This window comes from Halictus rubicundus, chromosome 14 (assembly GCF_050948215.1).
Source record: "Halictus rubicundus isolate RS-2024b chromosome 14, iyHalRubi1_principal, whole genome shotgun sequence".
Classification (NCBI taxonomy): Eukaryota; Metazoa; Arthropoda; class Insecta; order Hymenoptera; family Halictidae; genus Halictus; species Halictus rubicundus.
In genome coordinates, this window is record NC_135162.1 from 5594761 (window position 1) to 5612868 (window position 18108).

The 18108-nt window shown below is 41.8% G+C and overlaps 1 protein-coding gene across 1 annotated transcript in view; it reads left to right on the forward strand.

The window, feature by feature from the left end:
• LOC143360896 (glutamate receptor ionotropic, kainate 2) overlaps nt 1-4873 on the forward strand; it is a 327145-nt gene extending 322272 nt beyond the window's left edge. The window contains exons 20-21 of the mRNA XM_076800073.1: nt 3666-3981; nt 4737-4873. Coding sequence (XP_076656188.1) covers nt 3666-3981; nt 4737-4743 — 323 coding nt within the window. The 3' untranslated portion in view covers nt 4744-4873. The remainder of the gene's footprint in view (nt 1-3665; nt 3982-4736) is intronic.
• Nucleotides 4874-18108: the final 13235 nt, after the last annotated feature.

Consider the following 18108-nt stretch of genomic DNA (forward strand, 5'->3'; position numbering starts at 1 on the left):
TTTGTCTTTTTGGGTGCCAATCATTACAAAAGATTATAAAAATACGAGTTATATTCACGTTTCATTGTGGAAATGCTTAATAAAGAAAATTGACCGCAGCAATGCGGAGACTGGAAAATTTTATTTTCAGTAATTGTTGTCTTATCTTTATAATTGTAATACCAATGGACATTCAAGATTCTTCCGATTAAAATAAGTCCAAACACTATGTAAATGGGACTATTTTTATCGATTTTATTGATCGAAGTACATAATTAAGACATAGATCGCTCTATATTAAATCGATAAAATCTCGCGGAAGTGTATAATACAATTCCAGCATTAATTTTTCATCAAGATATTTCAACAAAGGAAAAACGTTACAAAGGAAAAGGCTTATGTGCGGATGCTTGCTGATTACTGCTGGACACTTATTATTGAAAATCGGGATACCAGGAACAAACGTCAAGCAAGGCGGAAACATTTTTAATTTGTTTACATCAGAAATAGGTAAGTTTTTGTATTCAATTTTCTTTATTAAGCATTTCCACAATGAAATGTGAATATAACCCGTATTTTTATAATCTTTTGTAATGATTGGCACCCAAAAAGACAAAAAAAATGTATGTAAATAGTAAGCAAAGACATACTTGAGTGGTACCAACGTCGACTACGCATAGCGACGGCCCTGGCGAGTCGCGAAAAGGCTGCAATGGCCGTCTGGCGCGAACGAGTCGCGCACACGCTGTCAATTAACATTTTCTGATCCTTCTCGTACATTAAGGGAACCAAATACTTTTCGTGAATGGTTTCTTTACCAGAAATGTCTGTAGAATGCATTCCTGTATAGTAAATTCCTGCTAGATAAAGGATTTTGCACATAAATACAAAAATAGAGCGTACAAAGTACCCGCGTCGGCACATTTTCAAACTTTAACAACCATTTACAACTATTAGGAAGTACATAAAAATATAATTGACTATATGAATATGTAGAGGAGAGTCCCCTCTATTTCTTGACTCAAATTTGAATTTTCTCGCGTGTTTAGTTTTTGCGTAACACGTCATTTTTTATCAAAATCGGGCATTTTTACAAAAACCAAAATTTTTCGATAACGTTGCGTGATAGAGCAATTCTACTTTCAGATTCGGTTTTAGGATGACAAAGTGTATAAGAATCACCCAACAGGTATTGCAAAATTTTTTTGGTGTTGGACAGTGTAATCATCGTGATTGTCCAGCGAGTGATATCGAAGTGACCGTCCTGTTTCGCCGGCAGTGTGGCCAAGAATGCGACGAATCCGGTCGAAAACGGTTTACAAAGCGACTCGGTGCGGAATTTCTGATAGACTAGTATGGTTAGATGCTTTCGTTTTCGGGCCCTCTGTCTCTCTGCATGAAACGAAGCGTATGGGGCGTTCCGGGCTCAGCCCGAGCCCAGCACCGCCGGTGAAAGTTTAATTACAGTTCAGCTGAGCCGGGATTAGCGACACAATCGAATTTCATCGGCGAATTCGCCCCAAAACTACGACCGAATCGGATTTCCGATCTTCGTGACGACTTCGAGGCGAGAAGCGCGAGGAACTCTTGCAAATTCCTTGTCGGTTTCCTTTCGATACCTTAATCAGCGTGTCGAAATGCCGCCTGCCAGACGATTGTCGCGGTTTCCATCCTCTCCGTTCCGTTCTTTAAACCACAAGCACATTTATTGTAAATTTATTACGAAAATTAATGGGAGACATTCGAAACGAAAGCTTCGCCCATCATTCTTTGCGTTTAAGGGGGAACCTTGCGTAAATGACCTGTTTGTCAAGAATTTTTTTTTCTAAATGTAATGCGTAGATTGATTTAAAATTTGAGGTATCATTTATTAATGTTATATTGTAAAGAAAAATATTTTTTATAAATTTTAATTGTTAGTATCAGTGGTGCAATGGCGGCTTGAAAATGGTATAGTGTAAATGCGCCGTGCAGTGAACAATGCACAAAAATGAACAGAAACAAGAAAATTAAAATGGAATCGTTAGTTTATGCAAATTCCAAAACATGACACGCTCCAAAACACGCACAACATGACATACCTCGTTTATTAAAATTTGTAAAATTGCAAAAATGGCGAGGTTTTGAAGAATAAACGGATCTGCTGTTATGATTTTCCGTTAATAACAATGTTTCAAATAAAAAATTAAAAAATCGGAGCTCGTCATGTTGTGGCCAATTATTTATAGAATATATTTACCAAGTTTCATAAAGATCGAGTAACCACTTTTTGAGCTACGTCGCACGGCGTGCGAAATTTTGCGTTTCGAGGAAAATGCGTTTAAAGTTTGAGTAACAGAAATATCGTGAAAAAATCTTAATTCATTTTACCCTACCGCGGTTTTTTGCTAATCTGCGATTCCAAGGCCATAGAACAGATCTTCCCCTTCCTGAAAAAGTTGTACTTCAGCAGTTTTTTGCACTATATTTTGGAAATAATTACAACACAATGCAACCGTTCACTTTATTTTGAAAAGAACGTACAAGAACATCGCTGATCACTAGACTGCGGATTTTATGCATTTATGACAAAAATGTGTAGGTGTAATTTAGGACAGTAACAACATTAGAAGAACTTAAAGGTACTGTTATATTATTTTCAATCTATTAAACATAATAAAAAAAATTAAATTTTTATTTCAACCCAATTTGTTGCAATTCAGATAGAAAGTTTTTATTTTGCACAAAGATCCGCAGTCTACTGATCACTTTCTAACTTTTTTAATCATATTCCTGTGGAAATTTCCTATCAATTTAAACAAAAAAAAAGTGCTCAGAAATTTCATTTTGCACAAGGTTCCCCTCTTAACTCCTGACACAGTAATTTATTTTATGATTACAATGATTACAACTTCTTTGATGCCTATAATCTACTAGGAAAAATAAAAAATTTACATTTATTGTATAACCACGTGTTCTGTAATGGCTAAATATTGACTACGATAAAACAGAATTTCATTTCAATTTAAACGAAGAATTAATAATACAGTGATTTCTCTATATATGTCGTCAAGGCCTGTATGATAAACGTCGCGGAATTATCCCCACTACCACGGGGTAAACCCCGTAACGAAGCTCGAGAGGCCTCTGATGCCAAGGAGTGTAAACACAACACGGTTCGGGTGTGTCTCCTGCACGATACACGACGCTGGCAAGACCCGTGTTGTGACATATATCGAGAATTCACTATCTACATAATTAGAAAATTCTTTTCCAAATCTTCACCGGGAGTCTGACTCGATATTATAGTAGAAGGGGTTAAAAGAAAATTTTCTCATCGATTTCCACGACATGTCTTGGTTTTTGTGCCGAAAGGGAAAGACAAATACGTCACCAGAGCATGATCGAGGAGCAGCATTCGAGCGGAACGCTAAAACACCGGGTCCGATACGTGGGAGGCGCGTGACCGTTGATAACTCTTTCACGAGCTTTTAAAAAGTTCCCGATAAGTTTTAACGAGCCGAAGGAAAAGTTTCTAATAAGTCGGTATTCTCCGCCCCGCGGCTTCTGCGTCCTCGCAATGTTGCCGAGAGAAAAGTTGTGCTGGTGGAGGAGGGGCGAGGAAGAAGAAGAGAAGTTTGTTTGATGATGATGTTCGGTAATAACTGCCCCGATATAGCTAACACCTGGCGTTTTACTTCCCTCAGCAGGAGGGTGGTGCGTTGTCGATGACGGAGATGAAGAAATCATTGAGCTTCGATCAAGTGGGAGCGGCCCGTGGAGGGAACACCTAGCACAGGCCTCATCGTCATCTTCATCCTCAGCAGCAGTCGCAGTCACAGCAGCAGTCGTCCCAGCAACAACAACAACAATTACAGCCACCGTGCAAAGCCACGCCCACGCACACACGCCACACACACTGCCACTCACATTCACACAGCCACAGCTACAGTCATACGCACAAGCACCAACCACCCCCACCGAGACAGAGGCGGGACTCTTCAAGCATCGTCTTGGGTCAAGGTATGCTAATCATTTAATTAAGCAAAATGGATCCTTTCTTATGGCTATACAGCGCGGTCCTTTTAAGTAAGGCCACCCAAATATCCCTTCACGTTATTGTGGTGTCGATGGACCAAATATCTGGCAAGAGTATTTTTTCCGAAGGTCATTTTGTTCGGAGTTATCAAGGTCATCGGTGTTTTTGGATACATAACTACATTTTTTTGTATTGCATCGTGTAACTGATCGAAAAATACATTCAGATATGTAGAATAACATGACCTTGAAATGACCTTGATCTTCGAAAATGAAAATTTTACCTAGAACTGATGTCGAATATCTTCGGCCACGACTCCTGAACCTGTGAATGCGAAGAAAATATTTGTTATCACACTAAAAATATCGATCAGCAGATGTGTGTGTATGTGTGTGTGAGTGTGTGTTAACTGTTAAAACAACATACATTCGCAAAATTTATTTTCAAAGCTGCTTTCTTGAGATCAATGGAAAATTCATTCGTTCACAGGACATTCATAGTCCTAAGAACTCTTCTGTTTCATTGCTTTTTTTTTTCTTTTTATCTGCTCGGGGTGATGAGCTTGTCGGCACATTAAAACATCGGCAAGGTCAGAGGTGGATCTTCGTTAACATTTATCGAATTCTTAGAATTGAAGTAAATGAAATAAGAACTTGGTTATCGAAGCAGAGTCAAAGTAGGAATTGGTAGGACAGTATAGACTGTAGAGCTCTTAGGGTCCTGTTTTCTGATTGTCCAGGAGGTGACCACCCTGAGAGCATCCTCTGGAGATTCGACTGCGACCTGGCGGGTGAGCCAGACGTGGTGATATCGCCACCTCCACCACCACCCCCACCTTCAGCGGTCGTATCGAGGACCACGACCCTTTGACCAATACTGGAGGAGGTGCCGACAGGTGTGCCCGTCCAGAAGGAGCTACCTACGCAAGCCTCGGTGGTCGTGAACACGGTCGACCAGAAGGAGACCTGCTTATAGCATATGTAGTCGCCGGGGCGTGAGAGTAGACCGCAACAACGCGGCCAAACCGACGCCATCGGCGACCAACGATCATCGTCATCATCATCCGTGCTGTCCACATGACGACGTCGATCTGTAAGCTTCCGTGAGCCTCGATCAGCTTGATCACGGAACAAGGTGGACAAGTTGGTAGACAAACTGGAGCCAACTGGTTCTCTTCAAGTCTGGAAGTCTTCAAGTTCCACTTAGACGTTCACAAACTTAGGATCTGTGCTCACCAAGATTCGACGATCGTCGACGAAGGAGACATCGCAAACGAGATAGCCAATGAAAGCTGATTAGGATCGATCGTGGAACGTGCTGCAGCTGGGTAGGAGCAGGATCGATTGCTGCCACATGGTGTCGCAAAGAGAACGATCGGAGCAACGCGATTGGTACATGGTACAGCTCCCGAGGAGTTCGAGGGGATTTCGAGTATAAACATATCGACACGGATTTAAGTAGAGTGCGTTGGGGAACCACGAAGACAATGACCCCGTGCATCCTGAAGGCGGGAGCTTCATAGCTACTTCGGAAAAAATTGCGGTACTGTGGAAGCTACCTTGGAAGCACGAAGGTACCTTAAAAGCTGGCTTCGAAGCACAAAGGTACCTTGCAAGCTGCTTTAGGGGTACGGAGGTAACTTGAAAGCTAATTTGGGAGGACATAGGTACCTTGAAATCGAGTTTACAAAGACGAAGGTACCTTGAAAGCTAATTTGGAAGGGCTTAGGTAACTTGAAAGCTAACTTGGAACCTCGAAGGTACCTTAAAAGTTAGCTTCGAAGCACAAAGGTACCTTGTAAGATGCTTCAGAGGCACGGAGGTATCTTAAAAGCTACTTTGGAAGGACTTAGGTACCTGGAAAGCTAACTTGGAAGCTCGAAGGTACCTTAAAGACTAGCTTCGAAGAACGAAGGTACCTTAGAAGCAGCTTTAGGGACACTGAGGTACCTTAGAAGCAGCTTTAGGGGCACGGAGGTACCTTCAAAGCTAATTTGGGAGGACAGAGGTGCGTTGAAATCTAGTTGAGGGGCACGGAGGTACCTTGAAAGCTACTTTGGAAGGACTTAGGTACCTTAAAAGCGAACCTGGAAACCCGAAGGTACCTTGGAAGCTGCTTTAGGGGCACGGAGGTACTTTGAAAGCTAATTTGGAAGGACAGGGGTACGTTGAAATCCAGTTTAGGAAGACGAAGGTACCTTGAAAGCTGCTTTGGAAGGACTTAGGTACCTTGAAAGCTAACTTGGAAGCACAAAGGTATCTTGGAAGTTGCTTTAGGGGCACGGAGGTACCTCAAAAGCAACTTTGGAAGGACTTAGGTACCTGGAAATCTAACTTGCAAGCCCGAACATAGGCACCCTGAAAGCTACCTTGGAAGATCAAAGGTGCCTTGAAAGCTGTATTAGAAGCACGGAGGTACCTTGAAAGCTATTTTGGGAGGACAGAAGTACCCTGAAAGCTACCTAGAAAGATCGAAGGTATCTTAAAAGCTACATTGTAAGCACGAAGGCACCTTGAAAGCTGGTTTAGAAAGACGAAGGTACCTGGAAAGATACTTTGGAGGACTTAGGTACCTCGAAAGCTAACTCGGAAGCACGGAGGTACCTGGAAAGCACAAAGGTACCTGGAAAGCTAGTTTAGACAGACAACGGTACCTGAAAAGATGCTTTGGAAGGACTCGGGTACCTTGAAAGCCAACTTGGAAGCAGGAAGGTACCTTGGCATCGCGAAAGGGTACCTCGAAAGCTACCTTCAGAGAACGAGGGTACCTTGAAAGCTACCTGGAAGGACGGAGGTACCTCGGAAGCTGTTCCCACGTCCTCGGTCCTTCTAGTTCGAGCAACCGACGGTTCCCTAATCCTAATGGAGGAATAATATAGAAGAAGTTCGATGAAGCGAGCGTGAGGACAAACATTGGACATTAGAAGAGTGATTGAATTCGGACCAAAACTCATAGCGATCACTGCCAGGAGCTAGCCTAATATAGTAGAACGGTCTAATTCGGTCTCCACCGAGGAGCTTAACGTTCAGGAACTAAGACGATCGATGGCCTAAGATGATCCCAGCGTTCATCCTCGAAATGGTCGATTCTCGAAGACCAGCGAATCTCCAAATAGAAACCGCAATGTTGCCTGAGATTGCTACCCCGTAGCAATCGACTACTTTGTAGAAAAACGAAGGAGTCGGTGTTAGATCAACGCAAACGGAACGAGGTGCGAGGTGTTCGTGAGCCGATTAGGTCACGTGCAGCCGATGTGCCCCTAACCTCGTTCCGAAGGCTGACGACGAAGCACGTGACGGCGAAGAAACGAATTAACTCGGCTAGAAGACGAAGAGGTGCTACGGCGACATGTTCACGGGAGTCATGTTCGGACAATTTCAAGAGCTTTCAGCGTCCTTGAGCGGCCGTCGCTCTCGACTGGACAAAGTACAAAATTACGGGAACGTTACCTTGATCATTCGGGGGACTTCGCCTGATCGTTCGACGATCCTCGGCGCCCCTCAGAGCCTCCGAGTCGATTTCACCGGAAGAGAACGAGGAGACGGACCACAAGCATTTTTCAAGCATTTTACACGGTAGAGAAAGCAGCAGGGCGTTTAGGCGAGTCCGGAGCAACGGACACGAGCGAAGAAAATGACGACGAAGGCGATCACGGTTTCTCGATCCCGACACACGCCGGTTCTTGTAAAACAGTGAAGGATCGTGACCGATCCACGTGAATCGTTGTAGAGGGTTCACGGTGCACGTGTGCTCGCCCACGTGCGCAAGCTAGTCGAATACTGTTAATTGTCAGGATATATAGTTAAGTAGCCGCGCGAGAGACGCATTTTCACACGATCGACGGTTTATTATTGATCATTAACGATGTACAGCGAGTGTTTTTCACGAATTTCGAATTGTGGTGTTCGCGGTTCAACGAGACCGCGTATGTATGTATTATATATATAAACACACACTCGCGCGCGAGCGCTCGTAAATACACACACATATGTACCATTGTACACACGTAAGAGCGCAGGTTTGTTACTGAGCGTCGTTCCGACGGATTTACTAAGGCGTTATTAGCGAATTTTCCGGTATGCGAGATTTATGCGAGATTCCGTGTATGTGTGTGAAAGAGAGAGAGAGAGAGAGAGAGAGAGTGTGTATGTGCGATGAGAGAAAGGGAGAGGGAGAGGGGAGGACCGTGCTGAAAACGAGTAATCCGTGCTGCCGTCAGACCTGACAAGCAGTCAGCTTTTGATGTGTGACAGGAACGTTCGATAACCGTGCGCGACCGGGAGCAATCGATTGACTTCTTGTCAATGGAGGATCGCTTTGTGCGTCGCGAGCCAGCGATATCGATAGCCGAGGGAACGACGACGACGACGACGAGAATTTTGTTTGCGAGCTGCTCGAGCTTATTTTGACGTCTTCGGGCTGCCGATTCGTTTGGATTCGTTGATCACAGAACGATCTGTTTCGAATTGTCTGCGAGGATCCCTCGACCAGGCTCCCGTCACCGTAATCAGAAGGAGATGAAAAATTTAGTTCGCCAGCCCTTCGAGTTTCATTTGACGTCTTCGGGCTGCGATCGAGCTCGATCCGTTGGTTAATCCGATTTCGGAAAACGATTCGTTTCGAATTGTCTGAGAGGATCTCTTGACTAGGAACCCGTCAGGCGGAGGTAATCAGGATCGAGACCAAGGAGAATTAATGTTTCAGCTAACTCCTGCGGGGCAGGTAATCTCCGTGACAAATGAGTTGTTTGAACTTGTTTGAGATTGAGTGACGGGATTTCTTGGGGGAACGGTTCGTTTGTTTTTTTTTTTTGTTTTTTTATTTCTTTTGTGATGGCTGAGACGATTTGAGGGACTTCGCGTGGAAGAGAATTGAAGTTTACGGTGCCAATAAACGGAGAATGGGTTTGTGTGAATTGCTCGGAGTTGGTTTAATTGTTTCTCCTAATGAATGTCTTTGAGGGGGTGTTCTGGTTTAGATTAACGTTGTTTTCGGATTCGAGGATATTATGGGAGATTGTTTGGTGGAAGCTCTGGATCACTTGACAGTCAATATAGGGCAACAAGGTTATAGAGAAACGATGATTACTGTTTACACACCCTGTATGTTCACGGAACTTGTACCATTCGTGTCTGAAAGTTTGTGCCAGTTTGAGCCATTTTCCAATTGTACAAAAGAAATTCGGCAAAACCTGACAGATAAAGATGTTAAATGACGAATGTATAAAAGATGAATTTTATAAAATGTCTAGACCAGAACACGGCTTTACATAAACAATTGAGGAAGACGTTCTTCCGCGTAAGGGAGGATCGCTCCCGAGAAGGTCAGACGCGGTTCAAAAGTTCACGACTACTTGTCAGTCGCCTACTGGTGTGCCACTATTCAATAAATAAATTTTATTTATTTAACCGACCTAGACATTTCTACACTTGGCGTAGCAGTCGGGAAAAAAAAGAAACAAACACGTTGACTTCCTTTTGCGATTGGAGAGCCTAGGGATTCGAAGCCGGAACGTTATACAACAACGAAACGAAACGAAAAAAAAAAGAAAGAAGAGGAAAACGATATATAGAAAATATGATTCATGAAACTGCAAACTTCCGCTTCCGGTCCTCGGCTCTCCGATTGAGTGATTGTGATACGCAGTGAATCGTCAACTCGAACATATCTCTCCGAAAAAAAATAACAGACAATTAAATGTTGTTATACGCATGTTTTGTTAATGAATACCTATCAGATATTTTTTTCTTATTCCAAAAAACGATATCAACGACTCCCCCCACCCCAAGAAATGATTTCAATACACGGCCATCAAACGACATCCGGAACCCATTTCTCCCCCACACGCCGTTCCCTTTCGTGTGCGTATCTGTTTCTGTAGGGGACAACGAATGCTATACCGAGTGACGAATGATGATTTCATCGCCGTTATTAATCGACGGAGATACGACGGCGTTTGGACGCCACAAGATACGGACGCCATTGCGGACAGGATGACAAGTCCACGCAACGCCTCATCAATCACGTCTGCTATTCCCCCATGTATATCCGAGGCTCCATAGCCCATGCTTTCCTTCACCTTCGTCGACGCCATTACGTTCGCCATGGTCATTATATCGTTTATGGAAAACTCGTTCGCACCGGGACCAACTTACGTCAATATTGATTTTTTTCGTCGAGACAACATCCAATTTCAATATAATACTGAACCTATCATTGAATTCCTAGCGAGTCCCTAAATAAATTTCAGGGGGTTTCCTAAACAAATCAATTTTATTTTCCTAAATAAATAAATTCTAGAAGATCTTCTAAATAAATTCTAAGGGGTCTCCTAAATAAATAAATTCTAGGTGGAGTCCTAAGTAAATTCTAGGGGGTTTCCTAAATAAATTCTAAGGGGTCTCCTAAATGAATAAATTCTAGGGGGTTTCCTAAACAAATTCTAAGGGGTCTCCTAAATAAATTCTAAGAATCGACCTAAATAAATTCTAGGGGTTCTGCTAAATAAATTCTAAGGGGTCTGCTAAATAAATTCTAGGGGGTATGCTAAACAAATTCTAAGGGGTCTCCTAAATAAATAAATTCTAAGAGTAGAACTAAATAAATTCTAGGGGTCTCCTAAATAAGTAAATTCTAGGAGTAGTCCTAAATAAATTCTAGGAGGTCTCCTAAATAAACTCTAAGGGGTCTCCTAAATAAATAAATTCTAGGTGGAGTCCTAAGTAAATTCTAGGGGGTTTCCTAAATAAATTCTAAGGGGTCTCCTAAATGAATAAATTCTAGGGGTGTCCTAAACACATTCTAAGGGGTCTCCTAAATAAATAAATTCTGAGAGTAGACCTAAATAAATCCTATGGGGTCTGCTAAATAAATTCTAGGGGGACTGCTAAATAAATTCTAGGGGTCTCCTAAATAAATTCTAATGTGGCCATCAATAAATTCCAGGGGGTTCCCCAAATAAATTCTAAGGGGTCTACTAAATAAATTCTGGGAGGTTTCCTGAATAAATTCCAGGAAGTCTGCTAAATAAGTAAATTCTAAGAGTAGTCCTAAATAAATTCTAGGGGGTCTACTAATTAAATTCTGGCAGGTCTCCTAAACAAATAAATTCCAGGAGGAGTCCTAAATAATTTCTAGGGCTGCCATCAATAAATTCCAGAGTGTGCCCCAAATAAATTCTGGGGGGTCTGCTAAATAAATTCTAGAGTGTGTCTCAAATAAATAATTTCCAGGGGATGTCCCTCAGTTAATAAAATTCAAGGGGCGCCCTAAACAATTAAATCCTAGATGGTCTAAATAAATAATTTCTAGGGGGTGTCCCTCAGTAAATAAAATTCAAGGGGCGCCCTAAACAATTAAATCCTAGATGGCCTAAATAAATAATTTCTGGGGGATGTCCTGAATAAAATTCGCTGCTCAGAAAATAAAATGACGAAGTTAAAAAATGGTTTTGATGGTCAGCGACTGCACTACACGAACTGAAACGGTGAAAGGAACTCGTCTGGACTCTAGTTGCACATTTCAACGAGGAGCACTTCACCCGGTAAGTAAATGAACGTAGTTTTTGCAGGATAATGCGACAGGGACTGGAATCGCTCTGCCACTCCAGGAGCCAGCACGCGTCCGCGTCCCTTCGCTTCCTTCGGGGGCTAAATTGTCAGGGAAGTGGTTTGGGCTGCCATATTGAAAATTGCATTCATTTGACTGCGTCGCGTCAAAGGGTGCCCGTTAAAATCTGGGCCATTCGTCGTCATCATTGCTATCGAAGGCAAAAGAGATGAAAGGGAAGTCGGAAATGAGAGTAGCAAGGGGAATAAGAATCTCGCCTACGGTTATCGAAGCATTACTATCGTCTGAACGACCCCCCTCTTCCCCCTCCCTCCCTCTCTCCCACCCCGTACTCGTTAATTTTTCCGCAATACCGTTGCTGTTCGATAAATGTTTCGTTTTCTTTTTCCATCGCTTCGTTAGTGGAGGTTCGAGCAGCACAACAAATGTGCTACTTCGATAGAAACTCCTGGAATTGATTTATCTCGCGGGAACTGGCACAAGAATAATTTGATTATTACTATTTTTCACGTCGCATGATCGTGTGATAGGTCACCTCTGGATTTTTTGAAGTTCACGCGAAATGAAAATGTTCTGCAACAACTGTAAGGATTAGAATACAAAATGGAATTATTTTTAGTTAGTAGTTTTAATTGATCAATGATAATTTATTAGCATTCTGAGATTCTTTTAATTTTCTTACCGTTCGAAATTTTGTCCACTCAATTTTGTCATGAACGCAGAAAATCCGCAGACTAATTATAATGTTACAGTCTCACGGAAGTATTTCCAGCTTTTTTAATTGAAGTATGTGAAAAATTGTCGCAGAACGTATTTCCAGAGCACCCTTTAATAAATAGAGAAGCGTGACTCGACGCTCGGCGGTAAAATTGGTCTTTTATATCATTAGTGTGCCCTGAAAACTCGACCTAAGATTTCAGAAGAAAATTCAGTTGCGTGCCACTCTTTTTTTCTTTCTGTTTTTTCTTTTTTTTTTTTTTTGATGGTCATTTACCTTTGACTCGGCCGGAGCACGTGTCGAGCTGCTCAGACAAATTGAAAGCTCCCCTAACTGCACGAAACTTCAAAGCAGACGTCACTGGTGTCCCTTGTTCCGGCTTTTAAACGGCTCGTTAGTGAATTACAAAGGGACTAACAAAAGGAGAGGCATTTCGGGCTGGAATTAAGAAAATTTACCACTTCGAACGAATTCTGTTCCGCGAAACGTAGAAAATATCAATAAAAAAAATCGAAATCATAATTTCGTGTAGTTCGACAATTATTTCCTCATCGTTTTTCGAGATGGAAGAACAATGAATATAGACTAACAGTGAAAATTGAACAGTAGAACAGGTGACAATTTAAAAAATTATAGAAGATCGGAATATTCATCGGATCAATTATAATGATTGTTTTGAGGTTATTTTATTCAACGATCGAATAAATTTATTAATTCAGATACAGAGTATAATATAAATTCTGTATAGTCGGAATAAAAGCGGCTTCTCATGTTTGGTAATTCTAAAGAAAAAAGAAAGTAATAAATGAAGTAATTTTTAACGAAGTCCAATTTAACAGAGTGCTATCATTCTGAGGCTGAGGAATCAGAGTATAGTGCCGGCGAAGCTACAATCTCCTGCATGATATTCTGGATGCCAGTCCAATTTTCGCAAAGAAAGACAAGAATCGCGTCATAGCGGGCTCCCCGCCCTCTTTTCTCGTTTGCCAGATACAGAACAAGAAGAAACGCGATCCCCGACCTCGTCTCCGGGATCTTCGTTTAAAACGTTTAATCAGTTCAACGAAATTCAACCCTAAGCGCCTTAACCGTTCCACGGGAGAGGTCCCAGTAATCGCTGAGAGACGGAACTAACGCTAGACACAAACGATCGTAATTTTTAACTTCAGTCTTGAAATAGTCAACACAGTGATTTCACTATATATGTCGCGAAGGCCTGGACGATAAACGTCGCGGTATTATCCCCACTACCGCGGGGTATACCCCGTGAGGGGCCACGGAGCTCGAGAGGCCTCGGACGCCGAGGAGCGTCAACTCCGTGAAGTTGACCTTCAAATGACCTTGAGAACGCCACCCAAATAAAAAACTGATACTGCACCCCCCCTTTCCCCCTCGAAATCCCTGGACACGTGTTTTACACTTTTTTAATATCTTTCATACTTTTCGAGATATTCGGCTGGAAAGTTTGCAAATGAACACCCTGTATACAAGGGTGAGTCACCTAACGTTTGCACCTCAAATATCTTCGTTGTTTCTAAAGATACGTAAAATATGGTAAGGACAAAGTTGAATGGTACAATGGGGCTGACACGATGCTAAAAACAATTTTGTTTTTATGTCATTTTTTTTAGAGATATCAAGGTGACCTTCACTTTTTTAAATGGAACCACCCTTTTTTAAACACCTACAATGATAGTCCCTTTCATTAGGAATTCAGTGACAATAATTATTCCAAGGTCGTTCAAGGTCACAGACAGAGAAAACGTATAAGATTCAGAATATGAAAGCAGAATACGTTTATCACGGTTGAGACTTGTAGTAAATAGTAAACATCGTATGGTCGTAGTTAAAGTAAACATACTAAGGTCCTTCAATGTTATTGTTATTCAGCATTCTTATTTACTATCAGTATGTTTCCAAATGCGATTCCGTCTTATTCAATGATTGAAAAGTGTGATATGATCACGATTTACTGTGAATGTAGACAAAATGCAGTGCAGGCCCGATTACTTTATGAAGAAAGGTACCCCGAGCGAAACACTCCTTCTAGACAGACTTTCATTAATACGTACAGGTTCTTTCGAAGTACTGGAAGTGTACGTGCAAGACAGCACAAACGGAAGAATCCCACGACTAATGAAGACAATGAAATTAATATTTTAGCAGCTATAGCTGTCGATCCTCACGTGAGTACGAGAAAAATTTCCCGGAAAGCAGGCATAGGTCAAAGTAGCGTAATACGAATTCTGGCCCGACATAAATTTCATCCGTTCCACATATCGCTCCATCAAGAATTGCACGGGAATGATTTTCAAAATAGAATTAACTTTTGTCAATGGGGATTGCTTCAAAATCATCAATTTTTTTCTAATGTCTTGTTTACGGACGAAGCAACATTCACTAATCATGGCCCAAGTATACATTTATAAAATACAGGTATTCTGCTTCCACATTTTAGTTTCATACGTTTTTTCTGTCCTTGACCTTGAGTGACCTTGGAATAATATAGTCACTGCATTCCTAATGAAAGGGACTATCATTGTAGGTGTTTAAAATGGGTGGTTCCATTTAAAAAAGTCAAGGTGACCTTGATATCTCTAAAAAAATGACATAAAAACAAAATTTTTTATGGCATCGTGTCAGCTCCATTGTACCATTCAACTTTGTCCTTACCATATTTTACGCATCTTTAGAAAAACAACAAAGATATTTGAGGTGCAAACGTTAGGTGACACACCCTGTATATCGCGAATTCACTGTAGTCCAAACTTACGAAGTTTCCCGAAAAATATTCCCTGGGGCGACGGGCACTTCGAATTTACGTGCTGACTGACTCCCGAGGCTGTTTTTGCAAAGGACATCGAACGTAGTCGTCGAAATTGTGCCTGTCCTTGTTGATAGATAGATCCGTCGATAAAAATGACAGGCAGCAAACGGAGGTTTCGATTTTTGTCTTTTATACCCTAAAATCGCTGGAGATGAAAGGACTTGTGCTTTTGTGACGGAGAACGTTGTACAGGGTGTCAAAAAATTATATGTCACGGCCACCATAGCGTGATTCTACACCTACGATTTGGTGGAAATTGACATAAAAAACTCCCCGCAAAATTGACCTTGACCTTGAGAATCAAGGTCAAAAAACAACAATTTTTTTGTTTAATCGTGTTCTACTGGTCATAACGATCAACTTTGTAAAAGAACCCATCGGTCGCATCTCAACCGTTCTCTTAAAAAACGATGTTGCATTTCTTATAATTTTTGCAGCTTCTTTCTTTCATTCCGTAGTTAGGGAAATAGGAGTATCATGATTATGATAATTTCATACCCAACGAGATAGCTTGCTTATGGTACCCGCTGTATGATAGTACGCTTTTTACTTATATATTGGCGCTGGATGTAAAAAATTTACAAATAAAGAAGCTGCAAAAATTATAAGAAATGCAACATCATTTTTAAAGAGAACTGTTGAGATGCGACCCATGGTTTCTCTCACAAAGTTGATCCTTATGACCAGTAGAACACGATTAATAAAAAAAAAATATTTTTGTTTCTTTGACCTTGCTTTTCAAGGTCAAGGTCAATTTTGCGGGGAGTTTTCTATGTCAATTTCCACCAAATCGTAGGTGTAGAATCACGCTATGGTGGCCGTGACATATAATTTTTTGACACCCTGTACAACTTGTACAGCACCGTAATGTTAGCACCGTGTTGAGTACAATTGCCCCAAGATAGCCCACAAGGAGGGCCGGCCATTATCAACGCACTAAATCACACGATGACAACTCAGCCTTCTGGAAACCGTGATTACTTCTCTCCCACCGAAGACGCCATAGTGAGAAGTTCCATCGGCTATCACACGTCGTCCCGGAAGATTAAAGCCCCCGAGAACTGGCTTCCCGAAGTGCAACGAGAGTCCTCCGCCTAGGTGGCGCTGATGGAGATGTCTCTTTGGCCCCTCCTCATCCTAAACGTTCCCCTCATTTCGTGCGATTGGGGTTGCTTTACGAGTGCTCTTCCCCACCAAAAAAAAAGAAGAGATAGCTTGGAAACGCGAGGGACGGAGTAAATGCCAAGCCAGATAACGGGCCACGTAAAACGCGTAATACGTTACGCTCGATTTACTTGACCTACGATAGTCGGTTTCAAAGAAACATAAATGTTTTTTACATTTCGACCGAGTAACCACTAGGGGAGATAGCTTTGAGGGGGTGGGGGGGGCTAAGTGCCTACACTTCTGGAAGAATGATGATCGAGGTCCTGTTTCCAAAACGATTATTCTCCATTCCGGGGTTCATTGGGTGTCCTTCTAGGACTCCCGGATGCCTAGAACTAGAACCGGGCGTTGTTTCTTGAAAGTTTCAACTGAGCAAGTTCGACGTAGCTGTGCTACCTTCTGAACAAGAGGACACTTATCGATCACAAAATAGCTGGAATTAGTGACTGCTGGAACTGTCAGTCCAATGGTAGTCACCGTTAGCAAGCGTGAACGAGGCAGACTAAAAAAATTAGTTTTAGAACCGTCAGAAATATATTAGCAATGAATCACAAACATTTGGCAGAGTCTACTTAGGGGTTCATATTCGCATCAGGTTTAGAATGCGTTCGTGTAGGAATTTTTGGACGTTCGAGCTCTTCAATTAAAGGGGGAAGAGTACACTTTAAGATAGGGTGGGGGAGGTCCAAGAGAATTGAAAAATGTAACAACGGGATCGCCAAGTTGAACAAAATTGACTCGATCTTAAGAGGAATTTTTGAAACAATTTTAGAATGTGTGCCCATAGGAATTTTTGGAAGATCGAGGTCTTAAATTAAAGGGGAAAGATTGCTCTTCATGGTAAGCCCGCGGAAATTCAAAAGAAATCACGAATCCATATTGAAAAAACAATAAAAATCGACCGTCAACTAGGTCAACCATTTCCACAGTTATCCAAGGACTGTTCTCGTCGATTATTATTTTCTGTTAAAGTGAAAACAAAAAGAGAATAAACGAAGGCCTCAAACAAAGAGAATCTTTTGATTTCTTGGTCCGTGCAGTAAGTTTCTCTGGCGCAGAAAACAAATCTGGAACAGCTATATTAATACATGCTTCAGGCTTGCAAATATTTGTTTGTGGAAAATTTCTTTCGATCGTTCGAGGTTCCATTGTCGCGTCTGAACGAGTACGTTGCCACTTTTCATCGTGACGATTCGAACGACGACCACGACGACTACTCGATTCGTCGGAGAGAAATCCTCTTGAACGGCAAACGCATAGAAAAGTTTTCCTAAGCGTCGCCGGAATATTCCATTATCGGCACGTACCGTTTGAAATATCACGATCCACGGTTGTATTCAACGTTGTAAAGCCGTAACGGTCGGATTATCGATATTCCTCGTGCATCAAGATGTTGCAAGCCGGGAACCCGGTAATGAGACATCAACGTCACAAACAGTTACGGCTATGCTTTAAACTTTTCTGCAGCGAACATCCCGGAGCTTCGTTTGCATACATTCACTTGGCATATTTGCACACAGCGTAACAAACAAAATATCCTGTTTATATAATGGAACGGTCAAATATAATGGCTCCCATCGCAGAATGTTCAAATTAAGGGGGTTCGCATAGTAGGATGTTAAAATCAGGGGGTTCGCGTACCAGACTGTTAAAATTAGGAGGCTTCACATCGCAGATCGTTGAAATTAAGGGGGTTCACAAAGTAGAATGATAAAATTAGGAGGCTTCACATCGCAGATCGTTGAAATTAAGGGGGTTCACATAGCAGAATATTAAAATTAGGTGGCTTCACATCACAGAATGTTAAAATTAAGGGGGTTCGCATAGTAT